The sequence below is a fragment of the Volvox carteri genome (assembly GCF_000143455.1).
Source record: "Volvox carteri f. nagariensis unplaced genomic scaffold VOLCAscaffold_72, whole genome shotgun sequence".
Lineage (NCBI taxonomy): Eukaryota > Viridiplantae > Chlorophyta > Chlorophyceae > Chlamydomonadales > Volvocaceae > Volvox > Volvox carteri.
Genome location: NW_003307615.1, coordinates 546,141 through 560,389, shown reverse-complemented (window position 1 = coordinate 560,389; position 14,249 = coordinate 546,141). Strand labels below are relative to the sequence as shown.

At 57.6% G+C, this 14,249-nt stretch overlaps 3 protein-coding genes across 3 annotated transcripts in view; 1 reads left to right on the top strand and 2 right to left on the bottom strand.

Moving 5' to 3' along the window:
- Nucleotides 1–582: 582 nt before the first annotated feature.
- VOLCADRAFT_98468 (uncharacterized protein) lies at nucleotides 583–6,855 on the bottom strand (the record flags this gene model as incomplete). Its single annotated transcript, XM_002957303.1, has 11 exons — nucleotides 583–837; nucleotides 1,102–1,176; nucleotides 1,894–2,105; nucleotides 2,784–2,907; nucleotides 3,197–3,356; nucleotides 3,565–3,593; nucleotides 3,830–3,901; nucleotides 3,963–4,057; nucleotides 4,670–4,796; nucleotides 5,038–5,184; nucleotides 6,700–6,855. The coding sequence occupies 11 exons, from the start codon at nucleotides 6,853–6,855 to the stop codon at nucleotides 583–585; spliced, it is 1,452 nt and encodes a 483-aa protein (XP_002957349.1).
- A 1,084-nt stretch (nucleotides 6,856–7,939) lies between these two features.
- On the top strand, nucleotides 7,940–9,781 carry VOLCADRAFT_98467 (uncharacterized protein; the record flags this gene model as incomplete). The annotated part of the gene is made up of 4 exons (XM_002957345.1): nucleotides 7,940–7,985; nucleotides 8,080–8,237; nucleotides 8,470–8,837; nucleotides 9,712–9,781. 4 exons carry the CDS (start codon nucleotides 7,940–7,942, stop codon nucleotides 9,779–9,781), a joined length of 642 nt encoding a protein of 213 aa, XP_002957391.1.
- A 2,554-nt stretch (nucleotides 9,782–12,335) lies between these two features.
- The window catches only part of VOLCADRAFT_98466 (uncharacterized protein), a gene marked incomplete at both ends in the record, with an annotated part of 17,551 nt that continues 15,637 nt past the window's right edge, over nucleotides 12,336–14,249 (bottom strand). Inside the window, 3 exons of the mRNA XM_002957302.1 lie at nucleotides 12,336–12,455; nucleotides 13,082–13,233; nucleotides 13,272–14,046. Of these exons, the coding sequence (XP_002957348.1) occupies nucleotides 12,336–12,455; nucleotides 13,082–13,233; nucleotides 13,272–14,046 (1,047 nt within the window). The remainder of the gene's footprint in view (nucleotides 12,456–13,081; nucleotides 13,234–13,271; nucleotides 14,047–14,249) is intronic.

Here is a 14,249-nt window from a genome sequence, read left to right as displayed (position 1 = left end):
CAACCTCCCCCCCCGCCCCCGCGCCATCTTGTGAGTGTGTGAGAGTGAGTGTGCGTGCACATCTGAGGTACGCAGAACTACAAACACACATTTTATGATACAGTTCCGAGCAAGTCCAAACTACCAACTGCCAACCGTAACAGCAACACCTAACTCCCAGCATCTGCCCTCTACGGGAGACGACGGGACGAGCAACGGCTCCCTCTCAGGCCGCCGCACCCATGTCGGCACCATCTGCACGGCCCTCTGTAGTTAGATGATGACGTCATGACACCTAACCAACCAAACCGACATGAACCACTTTCGGAAGTTCTCCTCTCATCCGCCCCCCACGTCACCCTATACCCCACCAGCATCACGGATATGCGCACTCCAGGCGGGTATTGGTCCCCTCCCCCTCCCCCCCGGACAGCTCTCGGGGGTCCCCCCACCCCCCGGACCCCTCACAACCCACCACTGTGTACCGCACCATACCAGCGCACTTTTACCTTTTACCTTTGCACATCAGCCATAGCCACCACCACCACAGCCACCACCGCCACCGTCAAGCCGCCGCGTAGCTATGGCAGAGCTATTCGCGGGTCAGCTGGCCAGTACGAGCCCACTGATGCCGTACTGGCCCCACGCCGCCATCAGCGCCTCACGTTCCGCCGCCCAGCCGCTCTTCAGCTTTGTCACTCGGCTGCTGGTGTGGCCGCCACCGCCGCCGGCGTGGCTAGTACCGCCGCCGCCGCCGCCGCCGCCGCCGCGGGCCCCCCCCCGCCCCCCGCTGCTCCGCGGCAGCGCCACCGCCTGACCCTCCAGCGGCAGCCCCGACCCCTCGCCGTCACCATCGTCCTGCACGCGAGGATGTGTATGTGTTTAACCCGATTTCAAACGTTTGCCGTACAGCGCGGTTACGAAGGGTTACGGAGCGTTGTAAGGCAAACATGCTGGGTTAGTAGGGGATGGGAGTGAGGGGGAGTAGGAGGCATTTCTCCTGCTCCCCCCGTACTTGCACTCGCGCCCGCAACCTGCGCTACCTCTTACAGAGCCCTCCTAAAGGCCCCCCTACACACACGCACACAGGCCGTGGCTACGGCAAAATCACCCCTGCCGTACCTGTACGACCAGCAGCGGTCTCGCAGTACGACAAGTCGAAGTCGGCGAACAACCTTTTGCCTGAGCAGCCGCTGCCTGCGCGCATGCACACGTTGTGTGTACGGCGGTCCGGAGTCCCATTTTTAGAGAAAGCGGTCAAGTCGCAGAGAGGTTGGGGGTTGTGGAGGGGGACGGCGGCCCCCGGTGACTGTTGAGCCCGGGGGCCCGGCATACTGGTGGCGGAGACACACACACATACATACATACACATACATACACATACACACACATGCATACACACACGACCTTGGGGAACTGTTCAGCGCCTTGTCGCGGCCACTCCAGGGTGGCGGGCGGGAGGGGAGCTGTGTAGCCCGCAGCTACTACTGGCGTACGGCAGCAACGGGCTGGCCCCACGCCGGCACATGAAGGTCGCACCCGTGGGCCCCCCCTAGGGCTCCCGATAGCGATGATCCCGATATCGATCCCAATCTGTCTGATAACGACCTCCACAACGACCCCCACCCCAACCCGGTAGGCAGGATCACCCGGGACTGTGTCGGGGTCCAGGTAACAAATTCGTAATTGATCGTACTGGGCGGCTTTAGCAAGTACGGATTACGTGGCCGAATCCGGGTTGTTATCACGTCATTCGCGAACAGCACTTCCACCAGACGGGATCGCAACAAGATCAGACGGGAAGAACGCCTACCTACTGTCAAACTCTGTGGACATATCAGCAACTACAGCCATTGAGTCAGAGTCACACAGGGCTGTACACAGGGCCGTACACAGGGCCGTACAAGTACGCACCTCGCCTCTTCGGCGACCTCGAGCTGGTTGTCCGACGGCCCCCTCCCCCTCCCCCTTCCCCTTTCCCCCCACAAGACCCGTAGGCCGCTGCTGTTGCTGTTGCTGTTGCTGATGACGCTGCGGGAGCTGAGGCGGCGGCCGCTCCGGCGGCTGCTGGCCACCGGCCCCGGAGCGCCCTAGAGCGGACCCCACCACCACCGGGGCGCCCGCACCTGCAAATGGCCAGGCGGTTGCAGTACGGAGAAGGTGAAAAGGAGGACTAGCAGCCGAGCTACCTACAGCCCTGCAGCCCTACCAGCTAGCACGCGTGGTTTTACCCGGACCGCAATCTGCAACGATAGGAGCCAAAGAGCACTACAGCTCCTGCTATGGCCGCTGCAAGCTCATTAACTGTCATCGCTACTGCGGCTCAAACGCGCTGCCGCATCGTCCCCCTCCCCCCTGAGGGCCCTGTGCGCCGGCCAGACACGTTGGTTGGTTTGGTGGCGATCCCGCAGAAAAGGAACGGTGTACTGCACGGCAAATTGCATGAAATTGAATATTGTTGGGATATAGAAACACGGTCGTACTGCACAGAGGCCAATAATGATAACCCAACGTATCTCCGCTCACACCGACGTATCATATTCATCAGATAGATGACAATAACCCATAAGAAGAACCAGAACCAGAACCAGAGCTGGCTCCCCTCCCACCCAAACCCCGTGAACCCGGAGGACATTCGCTCGTCACCGCCGCCACCACCGCCACCACCGGCCCACCAGACTGCCAAATCCAGCTGAGCATCCCCACCCACATCACACCACCAACAACAACCGCCCAATGCCGAAATAAACCGCAAACATTACTCCAACAATAGCTTCCGTTCCTATGGATGGATCCATTCGTACCAGTCTTTCCACAGGGCGGGAAGGGGCTCTGTACGGCACTGCCCGGCGACCGCCGGCCACCGCCCGCCCCTCCCCTCGCTGACGTGTTCCGCAGCTGCCTCTTGAGCCTCTGGGCCTCCTTAGCCTGTATGTATGTATGTGCAGGCGGACGGGCGGGCACATGAAGGTTTTAGCATGTTGGGGGGAGGTCCTCCACCGCAGAGAACAGAGCAGTCACGAGAGAGCTCAGCTCAAACCAACCGACCCACGGGTCAGTGCAGGGCCACATTCTCATATGCATCCCGACCAGCCTTAAACCAACACACCGGCAGCAGGGCCCGAGAGGAGGCCTCTGATAATAGAATTTGCTCGTTGACGGTTTGAAAGTACTAGTTGGTTGGTTGGTTGGTTGGGCAGTTGCGGCCGTTGCTTACCGCCTTCTTTGCTGCCTTGCGCGCCGCCTTCTCCTCGGCGCGCCGCTCTCCACCGGCGACCTGATTGCTCTGACCACCATCTGTCTCGTTGGAGCCACTGCCACTGCCGCCCTGACCACCACCACCACCATCGTATACACCGTCGTCGCTTTCGTAGTCGCTTTCTGCGGGCGGTGGTGAAGGTTAGGAAGACAGCGCAAGACGGACGGCCGGGCAGTCGAGACAACTAAGTAGTAGTAGTAGTAGTAGCAGTAGTAGTAGTAGTAGTAGGAGGAGGAGGAGGAGGAGGGGGAGGGGGTTGCCGGCGAGGGGGGCAAGGGGGCCATTGGCGGGGACTCGGATGTGTCGTACTGCCTCCTCCTCCTTACAATTTCCCGTGAAGACCCGCACTTCCCATCTGGGAGTGTCAGGGGGGCCGTGTGCGGTCACCTGCTGGGGAGTTCACCGGTCACCCCCTCCGCCGCGGCCGCCACCGCCGCCTTCACTTCCTCCCCCTCCTCCTTCACCTCCCCCCTCCTCCGCCGCCTCCATCACAGGCCACCAAGGCCACCAAGGCACACCTCACAGCCCCGCATCCCGCATTCGACACACCGCTGTGCCGGGTGTGAGGAGGACGTGTCCCCACCCACCCACCTCACACACACACCAAGAATACCAACAACAACACGCCTTCAACACCTTCGCGCTGCGGCCCGCTAATGACATCTGCGTCGCCAGCAGCCGTACCGCAATACGCGGTACTCCACCGCTGCCTGCACTTCCCCACCTTCCCCACCAACGGGCTCCACCTCCGCACCATCTCCATCTCCATCTCCAACACCGCCGCCGATGTCGTCATCATCACCATCGAACACCGCCTGACTGCCGCCGCCGGCGGCGGCGGCGGCGGCGGCGGCGGCGGCGGCGGCGGCGGCGGCGGCGGCGGTGCAGCTCCTCCGCGGGGTGCTGCGGGACAAGGCCTCCACAGCACTCCGGAGGTAGAAGCGAGTACGGCAGGCCTCATGGTACGGCAGCGTGGTGAGAGCCGCGTATGACACACCGTACCGTTCCACCGCCTCGAGTGCCGTCACCAAGCCGTACTTGGGGCTCTTCAGTGTGCAGTTTACAGGCAGTACACACAGTTGGGCAGTACGTACGGCATTACATGGTGCGCCGCACGTACGGCGAGGCGGTGCGAGGCGGTGCAGTTCGCACGAGGCGGGCGAGGTCAGCTCGGGACTCAGACTACTCGGAACTGCACAAACTGCTAAAAGCGCTTCCAAGGCCTCTCTCGTAGTAGTGGTAGTAGTGGTAGTAGTGGTAGTAGTGGTAGTAGTGGTCAAGCCGTCGGACAGCCGTTAGTGGTGGCGAGGAAGGGGGGAGATGACCCCCCTCCCCCCGCCATTGCCCATCCGCCCACCCAGCTCCATTGACGACCCCTTTTGCGGTCACCAGCTACTCGGCGGCCCCGGCCCCCCCCACCCGCCACCCCACCCGCCGCCCCGCGACCCACTCGGTGCTCGCAGCGCTCACACAGCCTGCAGCCCAGCAAGGCGAACACGTAGCGGCTGGGGTGGCCGCACTCCACACACAGAGACCGCCTGCGGAGGCTGAACCCCGCCTGGTTGGAAGGGGGTGAGGGCGGTTAAGAGGGTGAGGGGGATAAAGCGGGTGAGAAGGTGGGGCCCTCCGATGGACTAGGGGGGTTGGATAGGGGTGGGGTTGGGGGCCCCGGCCTGATACGGGATCGTTCGGGTAGGCACCCAAGGTATTGGGGCACAGACACTGTTGCAAGCGGATAGCGTGGGGAGGGCGTTGGGGAGGGAGGGGAGGGTTTTAGATTTGTACGACATCCGCGTCACCTGCCAAGAGGTGCCCCGTGGGAAGCCGCTCCAGCCCAGCGCCTCACAGCGGGGCCGCCACACGTCATCGATGAAGGCGGTGTCACGCAGGTAGCGACAGCAGGCACCCAGTCGCACCAAGTCCGATGACTCCAGGAAAGGTAGGAACTGCTTGTTCGGTGTGTGTGCGGGGGTGGGTCTAGGGTTTGGAGTTGAGGCTTGGGATTTAAGATTGCTAAATTTGCTTCCACAAAGGGTTGAAGGGGCAAGAAATAGGCGAAGAGGTATTGCCTGCTAACGAGTGGGGGCTAACCTATGAGTGGGAAGGGAGGGAGGGGTGGGTGGCCTTGCGGCGTGTTGGGTTGGGAGGTAAGAGTACGCGTGCATCCCGGAACCCATTCTTTTCTTTCAAGTGTAGCATAGGTGTAAGATATACAGAGCTTCCATGGAAGCCAATACGCTCTAAAACAGATATGCAACTGGCGTTCCTTACATGCTTCACAAGTAACGAAGCTGGCAGCTGCGACAGGAGATTGCCTTCTTCCCCAGCACGGCCGTTAACGTCGCCATCAGCAAACGACATTTCTATTTTTGTAGAACGCTGGGATTTTAGAACGTTGGAAGTTCCGGTCTCAGTCGACTGACTATTCCACAAGCCTCATGCGCAACGAAGGACTTCTAGTAGGAGCAGTCTGGTGGCTAGAAGTTCCACTAACCAATGCAAGCCCAATCCGTTACTTGAGCATAATTTAGATGTCCTGGTAAGAAAAGACTGAACCCTAACCACGTATTGCAAAAGGGGCTATCGCTTCAGGCCTTGAGTAAATTAAAAAACAAAGATTTACTTGGTGCTACTTTAATTAATCAGACTTTGCATTCTATAATTATGCCTTAAACGCCTGGACCCGCGGGCCCAGCATTGGCGCATGGGATGCACGGAGATGTGGCATCCTCACTAACCTCGATAAGCAGTTACAAGTTCTCACAAGCCAAAGTTACACTAGACACCGAGCGCCGACCATCCCGCACGGAGTACGAAATGAAGCGATTGACGCGTGTGCCGTGCTGCCACTGGGACGCCAGCGCCGCCGGGAAGCAATCGCATGCTCTTCGGCAGCCCACCAAAAAGCCGCAACATAGCTGCCAAGCTCCGAAACGGCTTCACACCTGCCAGGTTAGACAGTATTACACATATAGCTCAGGTCCATCCATATCGCTTGCGGCCACATAACCCCCCTTCCTGGACAGACCCACCGTACGGAAAGTGGCCGGTTGGTACGGCGGGCATATAATGGATAGTGCCAATCTAGGTCAACCCTGCACTCATGAAGCTTTTTGGGTATGGTGTACAGACGTACGGCGTCAGGCTGAACAACAGCATGAACTTACATAATCCATAATCCATAATACATAAAAATTACATAATCCATAATCCATAATCCATAATCCATAATCCATATTACATATTACATATTACATATTACATAATACATACGTGCGTGTTACACGGTTGGGGATGCGTTGAGCAATCAGGAGCTGACTAGGATAAGGGCAAGCATATAACGCTATGACCGTCCGCGGAATTTCGTACGGCACTTGTACGGCTTGCGTACGGCTCCCCAACAGGTGGGACGCAGGCGGCGGTCAAGGCACGGGTAGGTCTCCATTGTGCCGCTGCCGTACGCAATTGGGAAGCGCCCCAGCCTTCTTCCCATCATGTTCATGTCGGTTCCAGATAACGGTAACGTCGGACTTCTGAGGTACATGTACAGCTTGCATTCCGCTGCCCTTATGATGGGGGTAATACACAATATCAATCAGGAATCTAGTATTTGTCATCTTAACGCACACTCATTTTCGTTCCTCACTTCGGCCTCATCCTAACCATTTAAAGTCCGGAAAAGGTTGCAGACCAAGGCCAAGCCCAACCACCCGAGGAACCCCAGGCGTTACGAGTAGTGCGTTGAGATCCAGAAACGGTTGGGGCAGAGGTACGACAAAGGTACGACAAAAAACATTAAGCCTGCTGGTTGAGTTCGTTTGCCCTTGCTTATCTAGGCAACGCGCTTCTGCCAGCGTCGTTCCGGTTCGTCGTCACTTAGTCATTATTAGTTAAATAAGTTTCGTTGCCGCCTTTCAAGGATGCAACAAGCCCGGCAGCGTATGCTTTGGAGGCGTATGCTTTGGAGGCGTATGCTTTGGAGGCGTATGCTCTGTCCGGCATTACTGCGATGATACGTACACAAGTACAGGAGCTCGTTGCTTAGGTGGCTTAGGAGCTCCTCTGTAGGTGCAGTAACTCACCAAGCACGTATCTGCGCTGCGGCCTTCCGAATGTTTCCGTGCCGCAGAAGTGATTTAGGCAACTTGCAAATTGCGGAGACTTGCTTCATTAAGACCGAACTTGTTGTGCGCATCGAAAAAGTCATACGAGGAACTCGTTTCGTTACGAGTAATGTTGATATCGAATCACTTCACGGCATTCAATAATAAGTACTTTCAAAGCAAGCGACCGCGGCGAACCAGGGAAAGAGCTCACCGTTCGAGCGGCGCAGGTAAGACGGCCAGGACGGGAAACAAGAAGGTAAGTTCGGTCTTGCTGTAAGGTTAAAAAGTCGCTGTTGTAAAAAACAGCTGTTTACATGGCTGTTTACCTCTGTTACTGGACTGTTAAACACTGTGACACGGCTGTTTACCTTTGTTAGCGGACTGTTAAACACAGCAAAGCTCTCCCCGGGTCCTATTACTGCTGCTACCATTCTCTGGTATATGATGAGTGTCGGTCACATTTCAACAAAGTCTTGGATAAGGTCATTAACTCTTAATGACAATCAACAGGATACGGCGGGTGCATCTGCCGTGAGGACGGCGAGGGAAAGGACCGGTGATCTTCGGGCGCCTGGCTGGCTGGTGACGCGGAGGCATGTCACGTCGCCGCAGCAGCCTGCCGTGCGCGGTTGATGTTAACCGTGAGCGCGGCTGCTCGAGGGGGAAGCGTTTCCGCAAGACTTGGATCACACAAAAGCCATGCATAAGCATCCAACACACCCGCGTCGGCTTCAGCCGGCGAGGAAACTGCCGAAACGTTTGTTAGTTTGAAACTTGGCAAGATCTCAACAGCTCTGAGGGAACATGAAGCCGGGTACATGGCCGGGTACATGTCCGGGTACATGCCGGCACGGCGCCGGCAACCGACATCATTAACAATTAAGATTAGTTTTGTGAGTTATGGAAAGATAACAGCTGTTGGAAAGCAAGGCGACTGTATTCCCTAAATCTGTCAATCAAGCCAAATGCAAACAGACGGTTAGCATCTGTTGGCTCATAATCCTTTCAGGAGCTATTGATGATAGCAGAGTGAATGGATGTATTTGCAAGGCGAAAGATTGTGGCATATGCTGAAGGGGGTGACAGTGCGTCATAGCGGTCAAAGCATGTGGATGTGGGCCGCAGACGGCGTCCCGACCGCTGCCATCCATGCTTTGTGGAAATTTTTTGAAGGTATCATGTATGGTTCACGCGGTTCATGCATCCATTCCCTCCACAAGAAGACGAACTGAATCAGGCCGGGATCAGGGCCCGAATGCTCCTGACCACTACGATTACTGTAATACCTACTATCGCTGCTTCTACTTCATAGGTTTGGTGTCCTCGCGGCAACTGATGACGAAAAAAGCGCACAAGCCAAGCTGGAAACCGTATTCGCAGCGCACCTCTGACTATCAGCGCCTGCTCATTCTGTGTTTGTTGGAGCGTCCGGAAACGCTTAGCAATCCTGATGTGGGCATTCAGCATGTGGGCTGGTCCAAGTTTCCAGCCAGGTAAGGCACAGCAGCTTCATCCAGGAAACTATTACTGGCAGATATTACTGGCTCTTATTATTCTTGTAATGCATGAGAGGTCTCGAAGCAAACCATTTTTTCCAATGAGGATGCCAAATGCTCATGCTTTAAAGCAGCAGGCCCCAGCGCCACATACCAGCAGGTACTGAGAAATGCTCTATTGAAATTTTGTACCAATCGCGAACACCGATTGGCAGCGCTTATGTCGTACTGGGCTAACTGAGCGCCTAGGGAAACAGAAAGTCTTATTGTTATCGCGGGTCGTTATTTAAACATCGCAGCAAAACCTAATATAACCTGAAAGCTTCAACTCGTTAAATGTCAAAAGCGCTCAGAGATTTTCTTATACGGCTTCCACTTCGAGCTCAGGTTCGTACCCCATCGAGGGCCGAGAAAGTTCAGTTTGAAGAACGACCCTGCATTTGTGTTTCTTTCATTGCCTCCACTAAGGCAATAAATAATCCTTTTCTTTCATCCATATTATAAATATTTATAATTAGTATCAAGTACGTTTTCGTAGTTTCAGGTGACAAGCAACAAGCAGGCGGGCGGGTCGCATTTACCTTGGTTGCAAAACTGTGCTTGCTTCGCACCCGCGCTCGCGCGTAATCTGCCATACGGATGTACTTACAATAATATTCTGCATCCTCTAAAGTATCTTCCGCCTTGGTAATGAGATCCTAGATGGATGATCGAGTGCACTGCGCATGTGGTGCGTGTTGATCCCGTATGTGGATGGCTATGGATGCAAACAGGTCGAAGACTGAAAACATGTAATTTCGCACCTTTTGCTGTACTCAAGCTGCATTTCCAACTTGCCAACTGCACCTCAAACTGATCCTGATGATTACAGGTATTGTCTTACCCGCATGTGCATGTATAGTAACAGCGCCCACCACAGCAACGGCAGCATGTTTCCTTGAACAGTCTTTTGGCCTTTTTTAAGGTAGTGAAAAAATCACAGCGAAGCAGCTTTGTAATAATCCCAGCAGGAAACCAGTCAATCACTTGCTGCTTTTGCTGACCGTACAGGGCCAGATCGCACGACTAATACTAGATGACTTTGGCAGCCGCTTCCCTTGCAAACCGGCGCCAGTTAGCGGCAGCCTTATTTCGGGGTTGAATGCAGGGCAAACAAAGGTGGCGCCTCGTCTGTCTGTAGGGAACGCAAAGAGCCGCAATGCGTACACAGGGGGACCCGCTCGCCATCGTACGCGCGTCGTGCCGCATTCTCCAATACGCCACAGCCTACCACTGTGACCCTCCTCAATAGGCGAAATCTCGCAGACCTTCTAGAACCTTCGCTAATTCGCACTCACATTAACCACAGCTTTATCGCCAATGTCGAAATGAAGGATGGCAAGTAATTATCGTCTTGCTTTCCACGACACGTCAATATGCTGCAGTACGACAAAGAAGTCAGAAAACTGGTACCGCCCGATTCGTCTGCTGCTCTCCCAGAAGCATTCGTCTGCAAGTTCAAGACGCCCATCTGGCCTTTTGGCTATTTAACATCTTTGTTGGACTCTCGGTTTATGGCGCTCTGAAAGATGCTCTACACTCGGATGCAGCCATCATCAAACGGTGCAGTCCAGTGCAGGTTCCCAGCTTCGCCCCACCGGAACCTGCATTTGAGACGCATCGGTATCTGCCGTCTGATACCAGAAAGACTTCTTATAAAGAGCCGAGCAGATGGCAAGACGAGCCCTAAACTTCCCTTGTCATTTAATTTTGAGCGAATGCTGTTGGGGCATATCTCCGTTTCGGTGAACAGGCTCTTTTCGGTCTCCCAGTGGAGTGTAGAAAGCTGGGCAGCTACCTTCCAAAATCACAAACCGCAAGCACAACTGCCTAGGTTATGCCCTTGTCATTCGCTGAACCCAACTAGGGCCGAACGAATCCGAATCATCCACATGGATCACCCATTCCGCGCCTCCTTGAGGGGCACGTGGTTGTGTCCAAAAGTCATCGCCCCATGCGCCCTTGTCTTTTCGCTGGAGGTGGAGCAGCAAAAAAGAAGCACCCCGGCCCACGAGCTGCTAATCGAATCAGTTTTCGAATTCCCGCTACAAACAACACGCATCGTCGTGTGTGTGGAGTTATCAAGCCACCTGCCTTGCAAGATACTCACACGGCGCCCATAGCGCCAGGTCGGCCGGGGACCCCTTCAAAACACCTTCTCCTACAAACCCCGCCCTCCCCCCGTCCCTCCTTAGCTGATAGTCAGCCCTTCCCCCCTCCGCGCGCTCCCTTGCTCTCGCTGGCCCGCAGCAAAAACACGACACAGTCCGCACATTTATGCTTACCCAACGTATGCTTATCGACATCCCCAATAAGCTTAGCTCACCAAAACCATCAAAACGTTAAGAACCTCCAAGCACGTGCTCAAGCACAAGCAGAGACTGCCCTCCCTCCCGCCCCACCGGTGTCCACTCCCAACGAAATAACCATCCATCTATCCATCCATGTAAACAACCGTCCAACCCCTGGAGCGGCGCATTACACGCCGCCAAACAACCTCGAGAGAAGGTTGCGGCAACCTTGCGAAGTGCACCAGGGCCAGGTAGCCCTAGCAAGAGTAACAAAACGCGCCATCATCATTACCATCATCATCGTCATCATCATCATCGTCGTCGGAGAACGCATGTCATCTTGAAGCCATCTCCAACACCGCCACACGCTTTTCACAAACAGTGCCGCGCCCATATATCGATCCACACAACGTCCGAAACCGCCACTAGCCGGCTAATGACTTCCAACATTCACAGCCGCTTGTGTGTGTGAGTGTGTGTGAGTGTGTGTGTGTGTATGTGGCTTCCAACGACCTCGCCGGGTCCGACCCGGTCCGGTCGCTAGGGCCCCTCACGTCTTCGCCTCCCCTGGGTAGCAACGCAGCAACGGCAACGGCGGTGTGGAGGGCACACGTCCTCGCAGCTTCGGACAGTCCATGCAGCGGCAGCGCACCCCACCGCGCTGAGGGGCTGAGAGGCCCAGAGGCCCACTGCACACGCGGGTGCCCGTTGCCTCCCCCCAGCTGCGGCTGCGGCAGCTGGTAAAGATGATACGACGATGACGTGTATGCGGCTCCCAGCTCACATCCCAGGCCCGTACATGCCATGTACTTTTAGATGTGCTAGGGTTGAGTACTCCGCCGCGGTCTGGCGAGCAAGCCAGTTTACCGAGGACATTGCCATTGCCACGGTACCGCGGCCCCAGCCGAACACACGAAAAGAAGTAACCCAGCCGAACAACTCCACAAACACATCCCACCCTGCCCTTCCTCACCAATTCGAACCTTGCGCATACTTGTGTGCCCCCCGGCTTCTCCCCCCTTTTGGAAACCATGCGATAGGTCGATTCGACTGGTGCAACAGTTGGCGCGCAGTGCCTCCTTCAAAAGCCGCATGGGTCCCCCATGCTCCGCAGCATGTACTACTACTTCCTTGCGCAGCCGCTGTCGTCAGCTCATCTCAGGTCTCAGCGCTGCATCGCGGGTAGGTGGAGGCCCATAGAGGAGGCGCTCTGGGCGATGATGGCGGCCAGAGCGGGGTTGGTAGCCAGCAGCGTGCGCAGCTTGTCAGGGTCGCGGAGCAGTGCCTGCGGTTAGGGTGGGAGGAACGGGGTTGAGGATCGCGGACCAGGTTGGTTTGGTTTGCTTCGGTTTTTCGGTTTGAATCGGTTTGGTTTGGTCGGTTCAAGTTGAGGTGTAGGTGGTGGCGGTGTTGGTGGAGGGGTTGGTGTTGTTGTTGGTGGTGGTGGTGATGGTAAACACGGCGATGTGTCAAGGGCGACTCGGGAGCGGCAACCGGACTTCAGAGAGGTTAGACCGCACATAGCGCAATACGACCTGTCACGCACACGGCCACTACAGGTCCGTTCACCGGGAGGAGGTCCTCCCCCTCCCCCCTCCCCCCTCCCCCTTCCCCCCTTCCCCCCTCCCGGATAGTGAGAGGGAGGTCGGGTGTGCGCACATGCCGCTGACAGGTTGGGAGGCCCAGCAAGCCAAGGGCCACCAAACCCTCTCACAGTCCCTTACCGCAAGCTGCTGTGAGGTCATACCAGCCGCCATGCCCGCGACACCACCTCCGGCGGCTGCGGGTCCAGGTCCCTGCTGCTGCGGTGGCTGCTGCTGCTGCTGCTGCTGCTGGAATTGTTGTTGCTGCTGTTGCTGCTGCTGCTGCTGCTGCTGCTGCATCGGCGGCGGCGGCGGCTGCCTTGCTGACTGCACGGGGGATTGCAGCCCGGCGTATAAGGCGTCGCCAAGATCTCCCCCCCGCTGCTGCTGCTGCTGTGGTTGTTGTCTTTGCTGCTGGTGTAGCTGCGGCTGCTGCGGCTGCGGCTGCGGCTGTACACGCCGCTGCTGTTGCTGCTGCTGCTGTTGGTGGGTCAAGGGAGGCGGCGGCGGCAACCCACCCCCGCCACCCAAGCTGCCTGCACTTCCTAACGGGCCTGAGCCGCTGCTGAACCGCCCGGGCATCGCACCGCCACCCCCGGACGGCACCCGACCCAACGGTCCCCCGGCCCCACCGCCGCCGCCGGCTGACCCCGGTGTCGGAGCGAACAGATCGTCGTACAGGGAGTCGGCGTCAGCGCTCGGCAGCGGCTGTAGCGATGGCGGCCTGAAGCCACCCATTCCCATCCCCATCCCCATCCCCACCCCCAAGCCCATATTTGACGGCCCCGACATCAGTGCACCGCCGGGTCCCGGGGGCGGCGGCTGCCCTGGCGGCGGCCCCGGCGGCGGCGGAGCACCCGGCGGTGGGCGCGGCGGCGGCGGCCCCATTGGCGCCCGTGGAGCCGGGGGCGACGCTCGGCTATCCATTGCGTTAGGGCCGCCACCTCCACCTCCGCCGGCGGGCCCAGCAGGGGGTTGCGGCGCCGTCGCGACCCCCGCCATTCGCTGGTAGTCATCCACGTGCTTGGAGGGAGCACGACTGCTGCTACCTCGCGCACGCATGTCGCCGCGGCGGCGCGGCGCCGTCACGATCGGAATGTCGTCCTCAGGTGCGCTGCCGGCCGCGTCGGCAGTACGGCCGGTACCACGGCCGCCCCCGACAGCGGTTCCGGCTCCGCCGCCGGCGCCGGCCGCGGCACCCTCGCCGGCCGCAGATGGCTTGGTCGCCGCCGCTGCCGCCGCCGCCGCCGCCGGCCGCGGCACATCGCGAGATCGCCGACGGCGGGAGAGGGGCTCCGGAGGCAAGAGGGACGCGACGGAAGCGGCGGCGCCGACGGCACCACAATCCCATCTGGAGGCACACGTCATAGTCGTCGTAGTCGTCATGGAGGTGTTTCAGCAGTTGCTCAATAGCGTTTTAGAGTCCCCCGTGTTTTAAATGGATTGTTTTGGGATTGATTACAGTGCCGGGTGCAGCAGCTGGGTTGGAACTTGGT